Source organism: Anolis sagrei, chromosome 2, assembly GCF_037176765.1.
Source record: "Anolis sagrei isolate rAnoSag1 chromosome 2, rAnoSag1.mat, whole genome shotgun sequence".
Classification (NCBI taxonomy): Eukaryota; Metazoa; Chordata; class Lepidosauria; order Squamata; family Dactyloidae; genus Anolis; species Anolis sagrei.
The window spans coordinates 156,393,568-156,414,401 of NC_090022.1; the positions used below are offsets into that span (position 1 = coordinate 156,393,568).

General features: G+C 41.3%; 1 protein-coding gene across 1 annotated transcript in view; it reads right to left on the bottom strand.

Moving 5' to 3' along the window:
- LOC132768089 (neuronal acetylcholine receptor subunit alpha-7-like) overlaps positions 1 to 20,834 on the bottom strand; it is a 170,678-nt gene that overhangs the window by 24,539 nt on the left and 125,305 nt on the right. The window contains exon 8 of the mRNA XM_060763693.2: positions 19,222 to 19,308. Within this exon, the coding sequence (XP_060619676.1) occupies positions 19,222 to 19,308 (87 nt within the window). The remainder of the gene's footprint in view (positions 1 to 19,221; positions 19,309 to 20,834) is intronic.

Below are 20,834 nucleotides of genomic sequence, written 5' to 3' on the forward strand. Positions count from 1 at the left end.
CAGCTCTGACAATGTTCCTTCCCTGCAACTCCTCAGAATATAACTATTGCACAAGGCACTTTCATAAGGTGGCCCATGATGTTGCAAATTCCTAATAGGATATCAGCCACTGATTTCTTTGAAAAATATTATACACATTATTTTTTCATTAAAAAGCCTAGAAATATAAAACATGAGGTAAATGCACAGAAACTCTCTTGCTTAAGGGAAATAAGAGATTTAAATATTTTATTCTCACACGTGAATATTAAATAAACAGTGGTTTCCATTCCTAATTAGAAGTAGTTATACACTAGATATCCATTAAGTGGATGCATGTCGGCAATCCGGAGTTCAGCCAACCTTAACCACACCAGATAGATACATACATGTCTAAAATAATGTTACTTATCTTCATCTGGAGTTACTAATTGCAATGTGTAAAGGATTATATATGAGAAGAATAGGACTCCTCATCTGGATTTAGTAATTATATGCAAGCAATTATACGTGATAAGAAATTATTTATTTCATTATTAGATTTATAGTCGTAAAAAGGGGGACTCAAGGTGGCTAGCAATAAAAAATCAAATAAAACAAAAACAGTTAAAAACTGTGAAACGGATTAATTAAATGATAAAACAAATTAGAAACAGTTAAAACACATTAGTAAATAATGTTTAAATAGTACCCATCTGGTCAAAAGCCTCCTCAGAAGTGCCCTATGTAATTACCAAAGTTAGAATTATAGAATCAAAGATTTGGAAGAGACTTCATGGGCCATCCAGTCCAACCCCCTGCCAAGAAGCAGGAATATTGCATTCAAATCACCCCTGACAGATGGCCATCCAGCCTCTGTTTAAAAGCTTCCAAATAAGAAGCCTCCACCACGCTCCGGGGCAGAGAGTTCCACTGCTGAACAGCTCTCACAGTCAGGAAGTTCTTCCTAATGTTCAAATGGAATCTCCATTCTTGTAGTTTGAAGCCATTGTTCCGCATCCTAGTCTCCAGGGAAGCAGAAAACAAGCTTGCTCCCTCCTCCCTGTGGCTTCCTCTCACATATTTATACATGGCTATCATATCTCCTCTCAGCCTTCTCTTCTTCAGGCTAAACATGCCCAGCTCTTCATAGGGCTTGTTCTCCAGACCCTTGATCATTTTAGTCGCCCTCCTCTGGACACATTCCAGCTTGTCAATATCTCTCTTCAATTGTGGTGCCCAGAATTGGACACAATATTCCAGGTGTGGTCTAACCAAAGCAGAATAGAGGGGTAGCATTACTTCCCTAGATGCTCCTATTGATGCAGGCCAAAATCCCATTGGCTTTTTTGCCACTACATCACATTGTTGGCTCATGTTTAACTTGTTGTCCACAAGGACTCCAAGATCTTTTTTCACACGTACTGCTCTCGAGCCTCCAGGGGAGGGATATCATAGTTGAGTATAAATAACTTGAGAGCTGGAGACATTGACTTGTGAAGTCATAGGGGTGAGCCCTGGTGATGTCATTAATTCCTTAATTTCTTAAGCATCAACCACTGATATAGGAATATGCAGTCCAAATCACAAAACCAGCCCTAACAAATGATATGATGTGATATGACACACACACACATACATATGCATACTTTCAATGGCAGCCCTTTTGTCCTGAGATTCCTCCTACTTGCCCAAAGGATCATAGAAGATGGCCCATGTCAGGAGACTCTGAGCCAGGCTCTGACATATGGGACCCCTACGGCCTAGAATCACTTACCATGGAATTCAACTACTTGGGAGGTGCCCTTGAAAAGGCCCTCTGGGGTTATGTTGGAATTAAATTGGCCATCTTCTGGGATGGCATTCAACAACTTCTGCTGCTTTAAGCTGTGAAGATCGCATTTTCAATTTGTGAAGATTGCATTTTAATGCTCCCAACAACCAGGACCACCTGGAAACAGTGGGGCGACTGCTGTGGTGTAGAATTATTTCCTTGATTTGCTACTTCCACTAAGATTTTTTTTAAATCAGAACAAAGTGGTTTTAAAGGTTATGATATCCCTCCCCTGGAGGCGGACACCCTCCTTCCTATCAACTAAGGAGAAACCCAACTCATTCCGCTGCATGTTGCGATCTGCCCATTTCAAAAGTAATGGATATCCTCTTGGGGTGTCTTTGTTAATAAGGAGACACAGCTGTAACGAGGAGGTCTTATTATTTGGCTAAATGAGAGGCATACGATTTGAGGTTGGGAATCTTGCCATGATAGGGAAAGAATGCCAGCTAAATTACCTTTGGGATGTCCTCCAATTGTATTATTCTGTGAAAAGAATTCAGCAGTTTGAGTGAAAGTCTGGCAATTACCGCCTTGAATGAAATGTAAAGTCTGCTTCTCTGTGCACTCTTGGAAAGTTAAATAGTTTGATACGTACGCTGTGGATTGCAAGTGCTCAGAAAGCAAAAGCCAACACAGAGAGGCCTAAATTCAATTGTTATTCCAAAATAGAGTAGAATCAACCAGAATCAATAAAAACTTAGTAAATCAGTGCTTACATAAAATCCACTAATTTTGTTGGATAAACAGCACAAAAAAAAAAAAGATTATGACAACCAGACTGATTGATAACTGGCAAATAGAGGGAGAAAATGTGGAGGCCGTGACAGACTTTGTATTTCTAGGTGCAAAGATGACTGCAGACGCAGACTGCAGCCAGGAAATCAGAAGACGTTTACTTCTTGGGAGGAGAGCAATAACCAAACTTGATAAAATAATGAAGAGTAGAGACATCACACTAGCAACAAAAAGTCCACATAGTTAAAGCAATGGTATTCCCCATAGCAACCTATGGATGCGAGAGCTGAACCATAAGGAAGGCTGAATGAAGGAAGAGAGATGCTTTTGAACGGTGGTGCTGGAGGAAAATTCTGAGAGTGCCTTGGACTGCAAGAAGTTCAAACCAGTCCATACTCCAGGAAATAAAGCCCGACTGCTCATTGGAGAGAAGGATATTAGAGGCAAAGATGAAGTACTTTGGTCACACAATGAGAAGACATGAAAGCTTGGATAAGATAGTGATGCTGGGGAAAAGGGAAGGAAAAAGGAAGAAGGGCCAGCCAAGGGCAAGATGGATGGATGGGATCCTTGAAGTGACTGGCTCAAACTTGAAGGAGCTGGGGGTGGCAATGGCTGACAGGGAGCTCTGGCGTGGGCTGGTCCATGAGCTCACAAAGAGTTGGAAATGACCGAATGAATAAACAACACTCTCCTTGTGGACAAACAACTGCATTTTGGTAAGAAGTTATGCCCACGACTGATCACCATGTAAATAGGCAAATTTTAAGCATCACCCTGCAGATTGTGGATTTGGGTTTACTATTAAATGGTTGTTATTATTGGCTGTCATTTTAAAATATTAATTTGCAAGGACTTTAGCTTAGAGGCAGAAAAACTCAAACTGAATCCCCAGCATCTTTTCTGAAAGAATTTAAGTAAGCCTCTTGTAGAGATGTGTTTATTATAAAGTGTTATTTATAATATGTTTAAACTGTATTTATAATGTTTATTATAAAGTGTTATCTATAATGTGTTTGAATCTGTATTTATACATTACATTTGTTGCCAGGGCCTAGCTGAGAGAGATAGGTTGCCATGGTGACAAAGCCTCAGAGGAGGTGGGCGGAGTTTAAGGAATAAAAGGTTTGAAAGCGTCAGTTAATATTCAGTCAGGAGGAAGAGACCCTGAGGAGAAGAGCAGAGCCAGTTAAGGGCTCTGGGAAATAGCAGAGTCAAGAAAGGACTCTGGGGAAAGTAGTTTAGTCCGGTGGATGAGACCCGGGGAAGAGGATCAGAGTCAGTTAGGGCTCTGGGTTGTGAAGCTGTGGAGAATTCAGTTAGTTCTTAGGATTTGTGAATATTTCTTCAGCAAGAGAGCTGAAGGTGTTACCTTGTTAGATTGCTTAGGTTAAAAGAATCTAACAGAAGGGGTTTTAAGGATCGCCAGTAAGGAAAGACTGGTGATCAGTGGTTTGATCCGAGTATAGGACAAACAGTGTGGAATATTCACAATAGGGAACTCTGAAGTAATAAAAGCACTTCACTAAAGAAGGAGTTTATAGAATTGTAACATCAGAAGCTTGAATGTAACTCAAACCAGCCATTTTGTAACATCAAGCCTTGTGCCAAGTTCACATTCTCAAAACTGCAACAATTACGTTCTGTTAACAATAAAATTTGTTCTCTTTGTATTTCAAACCTGCCTCCTCCATTGCTTTATGCTTGGTGCATTCCACACTACCAACGTCACCTCACAACACAACTAAAGATAAACAGAGACATAAACCAGCGTCTCTAAACATATTGGTGGCAGCTTAATTGATATTTAAAGGAAGGTTCCTCACAGAATATTGGTGGCATTAAAGAAGATTAATACTTCCTCACATAATTTTTGGTGGCATCTAGTGGGATTAGTGCTTCTTTACACCTCTTATTTACGTTTCTAAGGAAATTCTTCCAACCAGTCCATGTTGGCAATTGTGTCCCAATGAATTCAACAGAAGGCAGCTTCCTATATTTCTAGTTACAACCCCAGTAGTTTCAGAAGCAGCTTCAGTTTAAATCAAATATATGCCCTCTGTGCATCTTTTAGCCTACAATTTCACCTTAGACAGAATTCTTGTGCGCACTCTCACTTAATATAACACATTTTCTATGCTATTTCTTCCCTCTGACATAAGTGAAGAACTGTGTGGCTAAATTCAGAACAGTGTGTATCTCGAAGTATGACTGCATCTCAGTTTGTGTGTTGGTTTCAAAAGTGTGAGTGAAGTAACTTCACATTCAAATGTGAAGTGAATGCATTTCTGCTCCATCCCTACATAATGTTAGTATGTCAGCTGTAGTGTGTATGTGTGTCACACCAATATAAAAAGAAACTTTTGAATCTATGTAAAATAAGCAATAAATATTTTTTAATATATAAATGAAAGGTTTTGATGAGATACGTTGTGTCCCCATACATTTTGTTATTACAGTGTATGTATGTGCCTGTGTCTCTTATAAGGGGTTGGTTGAACCTCCACTTTGCTAATAAAACTGAATCAATGTGTTGCGAAATAACACAGGTCTAAAATGTGTGCAATCAACATGAAATATTTGGAAAGCTCTGCTGTAGTAGTACAGCGAGAAATCCTAGTTCCCATTGTGTGTGGGAACTGGAACTTCTTCTTGGTGGGAAGACAGGGAATTCATGACCACTTTGGTTTCTAACTAACACTATCTGTGGCCCCAATGACAGTCGGGTGATTAATCCATTCTGGAATCTATTGCAAACTTTAAAGGAGCTATCAAGACTGGGAAAGATATTTCAGAAACAAGGTTCAACTCTCTGGATAGCTTCTTTAAATGCAGAATAAAATCCACAGCAGATTCGTGGCCTCTACACTGACATGGGAACCAAGAGCTGCCACAAATTGCATATAAAATATCATACAAACACACTCTAAGAATCCATATTTATTGGATAGACAGGAAACAAATTGTACAAATAAGCAAGTGTACAGTGTTCCCTCGCTGTTTCGCAGTTCGCATTCCACGGACTCGCTGTTTTGCGGTTAGGGTTTAGAATTAATATTCTAAACCCTAACTGCGAAACAGCAAGTCCGCGGGCACCATGACTGCCGGGGTGAGGTGGGGAAGCTAGCCCTGGCCAATCCAGGGGCGGGACCTGCCACTGGTTGAATCGGCCAGGGCTGGTTTCCCCACCTTGCCCCAGCAGCCATGGAGCCCCTGAAAAAGGCTGCCAGGGTGAGGTGGGAAAGCCAGCCCTGGCCTATCCAAACAGCGGCAGGCTCTGCTCCTGAATTGGCCGGGGTCAGCTTCCCCACCTCCTCCTGGAAGTCTTTGCAAGGCTTCCCTGGGCCTCCATGGCTGCCAGGGCAAGGTAGGGAAGTTGGCCCTGGCCGATTCAGGGGCAGGGCCTGCCGCTGGTTGGATTAGCCAGGGCCGACTTCCCCACCTCGCCCCAGCAGCCATGGAGCTCTGTGGAGGCCCAGGGCAGCCCTGCAAAGGCTGCTAGGGCAAGGTGGCTGATTCGTTGGCCAGCTGGCCAAGCAGCAAGAAACTTTCTGCCACGCAGGGGGCTTCTGGGAAGAAGAAGCCCCTGCATGCAGGATGGCCAGCCAGCCTAGCAGCCAAAGACTTCCAGTCGATCAGGGGCTTCTGGGAAGAAGCATGGCTGGCAGGAGAGCACCCTCTGCCACAACAGCCCTTGCCCAGTAAGTCGGGCAAAGCATTTCTAATTTTATATACAGTATATGGTGTCCCTACGTCGCGGTTTTTCACTTATCGCGGATGGTCCTGGAACGTAACCCCAGTGAAAGTGAGGGAACACTACATGTTTTCTAAAGTACTCCCTCAAAATAGCAAAACTTGTGCTCAGTCATTTTGCCTCCATAACTCCATTCTACATGAGCTGGTCTACATCATTTCAGACTGCAGAAAGTTTCTATGACTACATGCTCATCTCCCCAAAACAAAACAAATGTTGTTGCTAAAAGAACTACAAAGGATATTAGGTGTCAAGGAGAAAGGTTCTTGCCTCACCTGTGAACTAAAATATAATGACACCAAAAAGCAAGGGACTGGAAGGGAAAGGAGTGATTTCCCCAATTTCACATCTCTCCTGATGAACCAGAATCAAAACCACAAAGTGAAAAAGGAGAAATGTATAGGCCGGGAGAGAGATTTCATCAGAAGCAGGAGAACAAGGGTGAGAGGGAGACAGCAAATGCAAAAGACACAGCCTACTTTTCATGCCCCCAGTTAGAACCACTCATGGCACATCTTTCCCTTTGTAAAGAATATATATGACTCTAAAAGTCAGCCAAGCACAAGTCTCTTAATTCCCTCAGGTAGCTTTTGTGCTCATTGCAACACATTATACAAAATGACTATTGTGAGAGATTTTTGTTGTGGTCCTCAGGCACTCCATGAGGATCGTAGAAGACATTAAAGAAGCATACATATGCATATAATATAGAATATGGATATTTCAAGTGTAGCACTCAGAAAAGTAATATACTGCCCAAAGGGTACTGCTGTATAAGAAACAGTACATTGGGAAGGGAATATTCTCCTAGCACCATTATTCTAATTGTATTCACCACCATCATCACTTTTTAAACAGAGCAGAACAAACAGGAGAACTAACCATGGGTCTTCTAAAACCCGTAATTTGACTTTTAAATGCAGATCAAGAAGAAGGCAGCATAGGAGAAGGCATGTTAGTCTATTCCTGCACAACACAAAGCGATCCTTGTGAAAATAATAGATTCGTTGTAGCACACTAAGCCTCACAGATGTTTTTATCTGTACAAAATCTCTACCACCTTAAGACAAATAGGAACAGGACTCAGCTAAAATTTATCTACTTTGGTTCTGACATTTGGAGAATTGCCACAGAACACCTCCCTTTTGTGATGATGGTGATTAATGGCAAAATATTTGCCATTCATGTACATTTCTCTTCTTTATTCTCAACCGATTCCACTTGCCCTCTATGATATCATCAGGTAGGGCACATTTATCATGAGATATGATCTCATCCTACTCGGTAGTTGATTAATGCATTTCTGAGATCACCTTCATGATTCAGGAAAGAGGAAGAAGCTGAAGCCAGGACGGAAATGTTCCCAAAGTAAAAGTTCTCAGCAGAAACAATAACTCTACATAGAATGTGAGAAAGGTGAATATTGACACTAAAGGATTTGCAGGGAATATTTATACCTCACTGACATTTTTTATTTGAACCTGAAACATAGATCCAAGAAATATTTGGCACAGTCTACAGAGGAGGGGCCATTTCTGGAAAATGCTAAAAGAACGACGTCATTGGGGGGCTCCCGTTTGCAATGAGCTCCATAACAATTCACAAAAATCTCAAGCAATTGGGAGTGATTTTTTGTCGTGTCAGGAGTGACTTGAGAAACCACAAGTCGCTTCTGGTGTGAGAGAATTGGCTGTCTGCAAGGACGTTGCCCAGGGGATGCTCGGATGTTTTGATGTTTTATCATCCTTGGGGGAGGCTTCTCTCATGTCCCCCTATGAGGAGCTGGAGCTGATAGAGGGAGCTAATCCGTGCTCTCCCCGGATTCGAACCTGCGGCCTGTTGGTATTCAGTACTGCTGGCACTGCACCACCGGGGGCTCCTCATTGGGAGAAATGCCTCAGGTAGATATCGTCAGTGACTCCACTGCTTCATAGAAACAAAACTTATCTAGGATGATATTTTAAATGTACAGTCTAGCATTCATAGAATCATAGAGTTAGAAGACACCTCATGGGCCATCCAATCTAACCCCATGCCAAGAAGCAGGACAATCACATTCAAAGCATCCCTAAGAAACTTTGTCCAGTGGTTCTCAACCTGTGGGTCCCCAGGTGTTTAGGCCTACAACTCCCAGAAATCCCAGCCAGTTTACCATCTGTTAGGATTTCTGGGAGTTGAAGGCCAAAAACATCTGGGGACCCCAGGTTGAGAACCACTGACTAAGACAATCCTCAGCTTTTGCACGGGTCACATCTTCTGTTTGCCTCCATTCATATCTATTTCGAGCACGGGTTGATCAGCATACCATTGTATGGCCATGTTTGTCTCTCACATTATATGCCATATGGAATGGATCAGACTATCGGGTGGGAGGACAACCAAGAGGTCTCGTCCATCCCGGCAGCTACCATGTTCCCGTGGCATTACTCCAGCACTCACTTGGCCTGCAAAGCAACGATTAAGTTGAGCAATGTGGCGTACCTAAGAAGCCCTATGAAATATATGGGGTTGCTACAAGTTGCCTGGTGACTCAAAGCCACACACAACACATTCACTTCAATTGTAACAACACTATTTGGTTGTTTCTAAAGACTGATAGGTCCAAAGGTGTGACAAAAATTCTCCATAGATTTTATGCTCTCTTCACATTAATATACATCAAAATCCATAAAACATTATTGAAGGGTGACAAATTTTTGGCACCACTTTGAGTGATAGCAAAGTCACAAATGGTGAAATCAGTGTTTGTTCACAATCTGACACAAATTGCAAGTGTCCTCACTCTCTCACTCTGTCTCCTACAAGGAAACTGACCTTGGAAAGATACCCTGCAATTTTCTTCCACTGAGGGTAAGGAGTGTGAGAAAATATTACAGAAATTAAGTATTCAGAAAGCAAACCTCTGGCAGGCGGCCTCCACTATTGCATAATCTGAGTCCAAGGGTTTTGCAAGGCCTGTGCTCTATTGTCAGCTATTGAGAAGAGTAGACCTCCCTTTGGGCTCCGGCAATGTTAACAAGCCTCATTTGATCACAGATGGCAGGGCTTGGCTCTGGCCAAACGATTGACATTGAGGCACTGTACTACGGTGGGATATGACTATTAATGAAGAGACTTTTAAATATACATTCAGCAAGAGCCTCTTGGTTGTTTTGATGTGCAGATTGCACATGAAAGTGCAGTACCTGTGGCAGCGAATGTCCTTTCCCCTTGATTATTTGTTGTTGTTATTCTGTGACCTTAAGACATTTCCAACTGATTGCAACCACAAGGCAAACCTATTAAAAGATTTTCCTAACAAGATTTGTTCAGAGAGGGTTTGCCTTCCTTGGAGGGTATGATTTTCGAACCTTGTTTTCCTAGTCCAGCACTTAAACCACACTGGCAATGCGTATCTCTTACCAGTTCCTTTTTTCATTAAAAGAAGGAGGTTTTGCCCGATATGAATATTTTTACAGATAGATCGGTTGATTTCCAAGCCACCTCTTGATTGCTTCAGTGCCTGCTGGTGAAGTTGAAATGATTTATTCCCTCCATCCTATTGGGTCCTATTTTCTCCACAGTATGCCGTATTTATTTAACTACTGGAAACGTTTAACGCTGCTATTCCTGAGCTACAAGAGACCATCACAAAAGAAGTATTAAAACAAGCCTTAAACACTTAGGTTTCAAACAACCAGCTCACAACAGCGATAAATAAAACTACCCCACTCAGTAGATGCCAAAAACTCAAATATCTTTGCAAATGCTCTGCTATTCTCTCCAGGAAGATACAATGAGGCGGACAATGAAGCAGAAAAGTTTCCCCAGCCTCAAAACAACAGCAGGAAAGCCTCTCTTGGGATGATTATATCCTTTCCTAGTTGACAAAGATATCTCAAGCACAGAAAGCTTGTACTGATGACATTGACACTATTGGGTCTGAGGCCACGAAGGGCTTTACATTTAAGCAGCATGTTGGCTTTTATATCTTCAAAAGGAACATAGCTCTGCCTTCGGAGGAGAAAGGCACCCGCCACATAAAATAGTCTCTTTCTAACATGCAGCAAGCATTCATATTTTAGGTGCACATTGAGGACATATGTATTTATGCAAGCCTTCCTGGAGGGCAACTAAAATTATCAAGGCTCTGGAGAACAAGCCCTATAAGGAGTGGCTTAAAGAGCTAGTCATGTTTAGCTTGCAGAAGAGATGGCTGAAAGAAGACGTGATGAGGGTCATGTATCAAGATGTGAGAGGAAATCACAGGGAGGAGGGAGCAAGCTTGTTTTCTGCTGTCCTGGAGACTAGGGGCCCTTCCACACAGCCAGGCATGTAGCCGGGGGGGGGGGGGGGGGGCTTGAGGGGCTTCAGCCCCCCCCCCCCAAATTCTCATGGTGGTCCGCAAGAAGGCCTTACTGGTACATTATTTAAACTGTTATGTTTATTCATACCATGATCTGATCACCATGCTCAATATATCCCATATGCATGGAGGTATTGGGATAATGATACAAAAGGTTTGCTAGGGTAGACCCTCTTTCACCCAGACTCAGCCCCCCCCAAATCAAACTCCCCCCCCCCAATCAAAATCCTGGCTACGGGCCTGCACACAGCCCTATGTCCCAGAATATCAAGACAGAAAATCCCACTTTATCTAAATGTGAGATCAGATAACCCAGTTTAAAGCAGATAATGTGGGGTTTTCTCCCTTGATATTCTGGGATATAGGGTTGTGTGGAAGGGCCCTTGAGTACAGAACAATGGCTTCAAACTACAGGAAAGGAGATTCCACCTGAACATGAGGAAGAACTTCCTGACTGCAGGAGCTGTTCAGCAGTGGAACTCTCCGCCAAGGAGTGTGGTGGAGGCTCCTTCTTTGAAGACTTTTAAACAGAGCCATCTGTCAGGGGTGCTTTGAATGCGATTTTCCTGCTTCTTGGCAAGGAGTTGGACTGGATGGCCCACGAGGTCTCTTCCAACTCTGTGATTCTACAATTCATGCATCCAACCATGCTTTTTATTCATGAGGAAGTGTAAATACAGCATATATTCACTTTATGCATTTATATATTTATACCTTATGATATAAATGTATCCTTATATATTATAGATGCTTATATTTTATATACATATTTATAAAGATATTTTATATGTTCAAATATTCAGTTTATGTTCTAATGGTTTGAATCGACTGGTGTGAAAGCTGCAAATGTCAGTGGAATATAGGAACTCGGAAATAAATATACATTTTAAATGTGTCTAGCCCATATTGCCTCTATATTTCCAGCACAAGAGTGCAGTCAAGAATAAAAAGAGCCCCTTTACCATGTTTGATCTGCAGCAGAGAAGGCGTAAGAGCATAAGGAGGGTCATGGTGGATCAAATCAGAGGCTCATCTGGCACAGCATTCTGTTCGCTCAGTACCCAACTGGTAGCTTAAGGGAACCCTATAAGCAGGACTTGAGCTGAACAGCACCTTCCCTCTTACATTTCCTAGCAAACAATATAAATATAGATACAGCTCCTCTCCAGCCCAGTGGCCTCTTCATACTGTTGCTGCTTAGCAATTCCCACACCTGTCTAATCAATTCATATCTGGCGTATTATTTGTTTCACAATTGCCAGGAGTGGAATGAATGCAGGAGAAAAAGCTGTGCTCTTCTCATAAAGGAACACTGTCAGACCTAGTTCTCCGGTTGTGAAAACGGACCACACTATGGCCCAACTTCTTCTGGCCAGTTATGAATGCATAACCTAGAGTAATGCACCTGTGACTGTTTCATATTCCTTGTCCCCATGTAACCTCCAGTTTCAGGGATACATAGAAACTGTGAAAGTCTTCCAATCCTCACTTTCCAGGCAGTAGGCTCTGCACTCCATGAGGGGTTTCTTTCATTTGGGGGGCAACTCACTGATGGTCCAATACCACTCTTGTGTAAATGATAGTTAGCATGAATGGGAATTGTGACAGCGGCTTTGCCTGTCACCCCAGAGATCACTCACAGAAGGAGGTGAGAATGGTTGTCAACCACAGAGGAATAGACTCCCGTTGAAAGCAGTGACTACTGCCCAGTAAGTGGAGACTGGGGAAATTGGAACAGGATTCATAATTCCCCAATGGGATATTTGTTTATTTATTTATTTATTTCATATATTTATATCCCGCCCTTCTCCCCACAAGGGGGACTCGGCGTGGCCTCACATGAGCATCAGAGGATGCTAACAACGTAAATACCATAAAAACTACAACTCACAATAAAATCATTTTAAAACATTGTACATCATCATTAAAATTTAACAATAAATTAATAGATTAACGTGCCAATAAAACCAAGCCAAGCCGGGAGAATCCAGGTCACAAAAATCCAAAGGTGACAGGAATTAAACTGGGGGCCTTCAAATGCTTTACTATGGAACTACATAACCTTTTTCTCAGATCTTTTTAAATTTATTTTTATTAAGGTTTTAACAGTGATGCATTAAAATAGGGGAAACATTTTTTTAAAAAGGGTGGGGAGGGAGGGGGGAGGGACAGATTTCTTCCCCAGGTCTTAAGTCATTTATATATATCTGAAAAGACTAAGGACTTTATCACATTAAGATGGATTTGACACGCATCGTGGTAAATCCGGCCGGGCCCAGTGTGGGAAACCCGTTGCCCATCACCCCACATCACCTGGCTTCCCTCTCACTCTATACCATAGGGGAAGCATCTGCCAACCAGCTTCCCCCCATTGTTGCCTATGGAACATGGGAGGTCTCCCGGGTTGCTGCCACAGTAGCCTACAATGCTCCCTCTTCACCTGTGCCACGGAGCCCCACCGGAAGTAGATCTATGTCATGGGATGGGAGTCAGTGGGCTCCGTGCCATAAGTAAAGAGGGAGCATCATATGACGGGCAATTTCCCGTCAGTTTTAATTGTATGTTGTCTGATGGATAATGTTATATGTTTATCATCTATGTTTTTATTTTAATTGCTTGTATTGTTGTGATTATTGCTTGTATTGTTGGGTTGGGCTCGGCCTCATGTAAGCCGCACCGAGTCCCTTGGGGAGATGTTAGCGGGGTACAAATAAAGTGTTATTATTATTATTATTATTATTATTATTATTATTATTATTTTGCCCACCTGATGAGGTAGCAAGTTATACTTAGATACTGTATCACCATGCTATTCTACACAAAGCCAACCACAGTTGATACTGGAAACTGAGTAGAGTCAGGCCTAGTCAATACCTGGACCACCAAAGATACTATTTCCAAGTACGGCTAGGAAATAATACTGCTTGAAACTCTACATAGCTGCTGCAACTGGAGTTGATCACACTGCGCTAGACAGATCAAATGGTCTGACTTGCTACACAGCTGCTTTCTGTATTTTTATGTTCATCAGACAGAAGCTGAACCTGTTCTAATGACCTTCATGTAAGACAAACATTTTATCCTATAGGGCTCTATAGGAGGCACTGTGCTGGGGTCCCATTTTGTGGTCATGCTACAGAGGGACATTGCTTTCTATTGAAATGTTCATGGTGTTACAGAGACAACTTAATTCACGCTCTTTGCCTCCCTTCTTCCTGTGGAGAGTCTCCTAAGTGTGGGCCTTTTTATCCTGCTGTGGCATTTGAGCAAGGAAAATGAAATCTTCCAAGCAGACGTAAGGGACAACATGCTGTTGACCTAGATGGCTGCTTTACAAAATGCATTTCAAACACCTTCAATATGCTCCACTTGTTTTGACTATTTATGAAAAATATTGCAGTAAGTGTTAATGAGGATTTTTAGATCTATTTTCTCTAGGTAATTTCAGAAATGGGATTGTGGATCACATCCCCTTTCCCTTAAAGAAAACATGCTTTATGTGTGACTAATCTACACTTGATTGGAAGCTGGGTTAATTTATAGTAAACATCTAAATACTCAACATTTGTTGAGTAAAGCAAGGAGGGCTATAGGGATAAAGCCACTGACAATACATCTAAATATTGTTTACTATATTTGCTGTACTGTTTTAATCTGATAAAAGAGTTGTACATCAGAAATTCCCTGGGTTTTTCAACACAACCTTCTTATTAAACAACATCATTCTTTGAAATCCCCATTTGCTTTCCTTCTTTTTCTTAGATGGTTCGTTTTAAATAAAACCCATTTTAGTTGACATTCAGAGCAGTCAGCACAGGAGTATCTCATTACTTCACTTCGCTGCTCCATTATTTTATTTCTCTGATCGGTTCTGTGAAAAAAGATCCCCCATCAATTATGAATTTCTTTAGGAAGAAAAAAAAAGCTTCCAATTCCAAAGTGAAAATACGTAGTTTGAAAATTTATATAAGATTAAAAATATTTTCATTGTTTTTCAATTTAAGGTGTAATAGAGAGTTTTATAGAAATGGGTTGTTTCCAGGCATAATGCTATGAGACCATAATGCTAACCCAGTGATACACTACCACCTCGACTTCACTCTCTGAAGTTTCCTGCACTGCAATTCCCTTCTTTGGGGGAAGTGGGCAGTGCTTTCATATCTGGCTATGTAAAGATGATCCTGTGAGTCTGCTTGCTCCTCACAAAACAGTATATAGCCACGCAGATGACTTCAGAAACTGTTGAGGAAAGCAAGGAGGGCTATAGGGATCCAGGCAGATAGTTCTTATATGCCCCTCTCTCCACCAGACACTTCATGGCTATAGATTGGAGGCTGCAGATTAAGGGCTATTGAAAGGTCAGTCCTGGGACTTCATCACATTGAAGCAGGGAAGCGTTTGGTAGAGTAGAGCTTAATTTTGAAATGAAACTGATGATTTCCCTACCTTCACTACACTGTTAAATGTATCCATGTTACTCAGTTGTACTCAACATTCTTTCAGTTCATTTCCCATCACACTGTAATCCCTAGGCACCACCCACCATCCTTCCCCCATATTCTCTGTGGGGGGGAAACTCTTCTCTTTGAAATGTCAGCTATTATGTGTCTTAAATTCTGGAAGCAGGGAGGGAGGGAAAGCAGTGATGCTCTCTCTTTCTTGCTTGCTGTCTCTCTCTCGCTCTCAGTTGTCCCACAGAGAAGGGTGTGGACCTTAGAAAACTATAACTCCCAGGACTTCATAGTATGGAGTTATTGTATTTAAAGTAAAGTCCAGCAGCCTTCATTTCACAGTGTCCAGAGAAGGTTCATGGACCTTGGGAAATTGCAATTCCCAACACCATCTCATGGAGAAATGGCATTTAAAGTAATGTCCAACTACATTCACTCCACAGTGTAGATATACTCAGAGAAGGGTGTGAACCTTGGGAAACTATAACTCCCAGGAGGACTCCATTGCATGGAGCCATGGCATTTAAAGTGGGGTGCAAGGGCATTCATTTCATAAATGCATCAAGAGAAGGGTATGGACCTTGGAAAATTATTATTCCCATGACTGCACAGCATGGAGACATGGCATAATAATAATAATAATAATAATAATAATAATAATAATAATAATAATGGCATTTAAAGTAAAAACTAAGTGAGCAAAAGGTAATGGCGGAACTTTCCTAACAAGGATGCTTTTGTCTCAATTTCCGCTCTCACAAATTGGGGAAACATTTCATTTTAAACCTGAGAGCAATGAATGCTGTCACATTACAGAACTGGACAAACATCCGGATCATTACCAAAAAAATCCACTTCCCCACCACCTCCTGAAATGTTTGAAAAGAATGCTGGCACCCATGCTTAAAATACACAAAGAATGCTCTACTCTACACTTGTACTCAACCCAATGTGATAAACTACATTTTAAGTATAGAACTCGGTGGAATTGAGTAAATGTGACGGAGTGGCTGGAGGGGATGATAAGAGAGGCACATTGAAAGCAAAGTTCTTTTAAGGAACTACTGCTGCTGCTACTGCTGTTATTTTTACTCACCTCTCCTGGTGGCTTGAGGTGGGGCACAACACAGTGAAAACACTTCATCATAAAACATTATGTAAAATACATATATTAAAATGTATTTCTGACTGGGTAGGCCTGCTGGAAGAGATAGGTCTTCAATTGTCTCTTAAATTGTCTCTTAAATACAAATTTAGCTCTTCCAGCAGGTCATTCCACAGTCTTGGGGCAGCTGATGAAAAGGTCCTCTGGGTGACAGGTGCCAATTGGGTTCTGGATGGTGGAAAAAACACTCCACAGTGGACCTAAAGATTGAAACAAAAACTTTGTACTTTGTCCAGAAACTAATTGGCAGCTAGCAGAGTGACTTTAAAATAGGTGTATGTAATATGCTCACTCCCAGATGTTCTTAGAAGTAGTCTGGCTGCCATGTTTTGAACTAATTTTGAGTTTCCCAATTTGATACAGAGGAAGAGCAATGTAAAGCGCATTACAATATGTTCTCAATGTAGCATCACAGAAACTTCTGAAAGTTTCCCAAATCCCCTATAGTTGTACCACACAGCACATTTTAAAAAAAAACTGCTCTGTGTCAAGAAATGTGGGGTTAAGTGTTGGAAATGTCAGGAAAATTATGACTATCTCAGGTATATATGAGAGTGTTTTCTTTTTAAAAAATACAATTATCTGTTCAAGGATAAGAAAGATTAAGTTGTGACTCAAACCTTTTGTAATATTTTTTTAAATTGATCTAGATAACAATAAGGTTCTCGCCAAAAACCCATTAGTGTCAGCAAAACACAGGAAATTTCATGAGCCATTTTTGCACACTATAGAATGGTTGAGGAAAATGTTTCCAATGACAGCAAAGGGCAAGTTATTTGCATTAATGCAGATTTTAAATGGAAACGTAACTAACTTTGCAGAGATGAGTCCTTTTCTTAATACACATGCATAAAAGAATAATTATAAACATTTTCATTTAGTGAATGATTTGTTCTCTGTTCAGTAATGTGCAATTTTGATGATGGTGATGATTATGATGACCCCACAGCCACACAATCTGTTCAATGAGTCCAAGTAATGGAAGTGTCTTCTGAATGAACTACACCAAAGCACTTGGTGGGTATCACTCACTTCTGAGTAATGTTGCTTCCCATCCATCCCCAGAAGTCATGGTAACTATGTTTTAGCAATTGCAGACTCACAAGTTGCTAGAAAATTCATCATGATCAGCATCCTGATGATTCATAGGAAGGCTGCTGCTAAACTCAGAGGTTACATGGAAGCCTGAGAGGAATGGCAGGTTACATGACTGTATCTGGGTTGTTGTATGTTTTTTCAGGCTATATGGCCATGGTCTAGAGGCATTCTCTCCTGACGTTTCGCCTGCATCTATGGCAAGCATCCTCAGGGGTAGTGAGGATGCTTGCCATAGATGCACGCGAAACATCAGGAGAGAATGCCTCTAGAACATGGCCATATAGCCCGAAAAAACCTACAACAACCCAGTGATTCCGGCCGTGAAAGCCTTCGACAATACATGACTGTATCTGATAGCTAAAAACGATCCGGCCCTTGGACTCTGTGAACCCCGATTCCACTAAATCACAAGCTTCCCCTTAGTTTAATGTTCCCACTTTGCCCTAGATCCATCATCTTTTGGTTTTACACCTGCTATTTCTTCAACTGCTCCAGATTATCTACATGTCTGATGACTCCTGATCAACATTAGAAATAGGGAGAGCATTGGGATCAGCATTAAGAATATGCAACCACTGGAAATGCAACAAAAAAAGAAGAGATCTAATCCACATGTGGTGGAAATGTAAAATAGTGAAATCGTTCTGGCACCGGATACATAAAGAGATAAAGGTAATACTACAATTGGAATTTGACTTTAAACCAGAATACTTCCTACTGGGCGTAATGGACTGGGAAACAGACGACAACACCAATAAGATCTTTTTCTTACTAGTTACAGCAGCAAGAATAAAGTTAGCGCAATGTTGGAAAACAAAAGAAGTACCCTCGACAGAACAGTGGTTACTAAAATGTCTAGATATAATGAACATGGACCTATTAACGCAGAGAATGTCGCAGAACATAGCCAAATCCAGGGAAACAAATTGGGAAAAACTAATAAATTATTTAGAAAAAGAAGATAAAGAAATTAACATTACTAGTATAAAGCAATACGAATGATCATAATTTAAATATCTGAATAATGTCCCTTTATCTACTGATTTTTGAAAGACAAATAAACTGCTCTAGAAAAAGAAGATAAAGTAATTAATACTATAAATACAAAGTAATATGAATGGACACAATTTAAATTATTTGACCAGCGTTCCTTGATCCTTTATGAAAAATAAAGGAAACCGCTCCCACCATAACAATGGGAGTAAGAAGAACAAATGAACAGATATTCAAGAGATCAACAAAACAGCCTGACCTGGAACCCTGGAAGTGTTTTCGACTGCTAGGGGCCATCTCGCGGCTACCAGCAGACCATTTTCTAGTTCTTTCACCTACCCCCCCATCCCATCTCCACCCCCCTCTTTCCTTCCTAATTTTCACTCTCTGTCCTATCACTTATACATTGTTCCCCCTCTTTCCATGTTCAAAAGTAACTCGTATATATTTCTGCTTAAAACTTCCTTTTTAGTATACCGGGATTGAGGCTTCCCTATCACGCTCTTCCCTTAAGAGCACATATTCTAAATAAAACGATTTCCAAAAAAAAAAAAAAAAAAAAAGGAATATGCAACCACAATTGGTTGTGGGGATGAGCTGTTTCTTTCTAGCTATTATTTCCCTTTGCAAACACCCAGAAGAGTTGCTATTTATAGTGCTGCTCCAAGAAAATACTTGAGACCTGGGTTTCAATATGAAAAAGCCACACCCTTCCAACCATTCACTTCTGTTCATGAGCCTGATCCAAAGTTAAGCATTTAAACCCTGATTCATTTCAACAAGAGAGTTCAGCATATGCGTAGCCTGACCCCAAAACAATCAAGGGCACCGGAAAGTGCTAAAAATTTGCCAGTTTGTAAGAAAATTGTGACCACTTCAACATACCTATTAAGGGAACCGAATCTGAAGTGGCAGGCATTATCTCTGCCACAAGCAACATGAAAACCGTCAGGGACAGCAGAACGGTGATGCCTGCAAAAGAAATGAAAAGGAGACAAAAGGTGAGGCAGGTAATGAATTCCTGAATGCTTTCCATTTAAAAATTATGAATGATGTATATCCCATCTATTAGGTATGCAATTAAGTGTTACATATTCATCTTCAGGGCTGATTTCGGAAGACCTCACTAGGTCAAAGAATAAGAAGAACATACACTGCATAGCCTAGCATACATTTTTAACTCAGAACTGCTCCACACATTCTGCAAAATAGTCTTGACACTCTTCTAGAAGTTTTATAGCCTCCAAATTCATTCTTTGCATAACACGATTCTCCTGGTTTTGAGAAGCCAACAATGGTTTGAAAAGCCAGCTTTTCCCATTCTGCATTCTTGTTACCAGAAGTTGAGCTGCCATTGTATCCAGCTTCTTGGGTTTATCCTCCTGAAGAAGAGGAGGAAAAACGACCATGAGGATGACAGAGGGAACCACCACAGAAAGTACGAGAAGGTGTCATATATTTGAACATCTTCTCTTAGGACAGTGGCTCTCAACTGACCTCCCCAGATGTTTTTGGGCTCAACTTCCAGAAATTCTGACAGTTGGTAAACTGGCTGGGATTCAGGGAATTGTAGGCCAAAAACATCTGGGGACCTCAGGTTGAGAACCACTGTCTTAGGACCTCTTCATGCCACCCTTTTGGGCAATGCCACTGCGCTGGCAATTGCAGATGAAAGGGAAGGTTGGCAGGGCGGCTTATTTATTATTTATTTATTTACTGTATTTATATACTGCCTTATTCAGCCTGAAGGTGACTCAAGGTGGTTTACAGTTGGCACAATTCATCATAAAATACAATTAAAAACATTAGCATATAAAATATAAAGCCATACAAAACCAATAAAAACACAAATCCTCAGCATCTCCTTACTAGAGTCATTTTCCAGTTGCATCGTCCAGTCGTTCTGTAGGTCTATCTTGCCTATTATACTACATTTGCAAATGCTTTCTCAAAAAGCCAGGTTTTAACTTTCTTGCAAAATGTTAATAGGAATGGGGCCAATCTAATGTCCCTAGGAAGGGAGTTCCACAGCTGAGGGACCACTACCCCGTGTGCCATCCCTCCTCCCCTCATCACATGAAGGTGATGGGAAAGGGTGCTTTGTCACACTTTTCCTCCCTTCATCAGATGGCAGAAAGAGTGGCAATGTGCATTGCCCCGCTGTCCTTTCTGCCATCACAGGGAAATTGAAGGGAAAGTGTGGGCAACTCCATTGGAGCTACCCAAACTACACTTTCTGAAGAAACTCGGCAGGGCTTGCCACGTGTTGTGTGATGGCACATGGCAGGCCTTGTCCTTGCCATGATTAAAAGTGGCAAAATAGGGCAAAAATGCCCCAAATGAGGAGGTCCTTAAAGTCAACTTTTCTATCTGATGTGATAATTTAATTACTCCTACAGCATCTGGTATTTGTTGGAGGTTTCCCATTTAAATACTGACCAGGGCAGAACCTGCTTAGCTTCTGAGATCCAGTGTCTTTGGGATATTTGGTCCCCCAT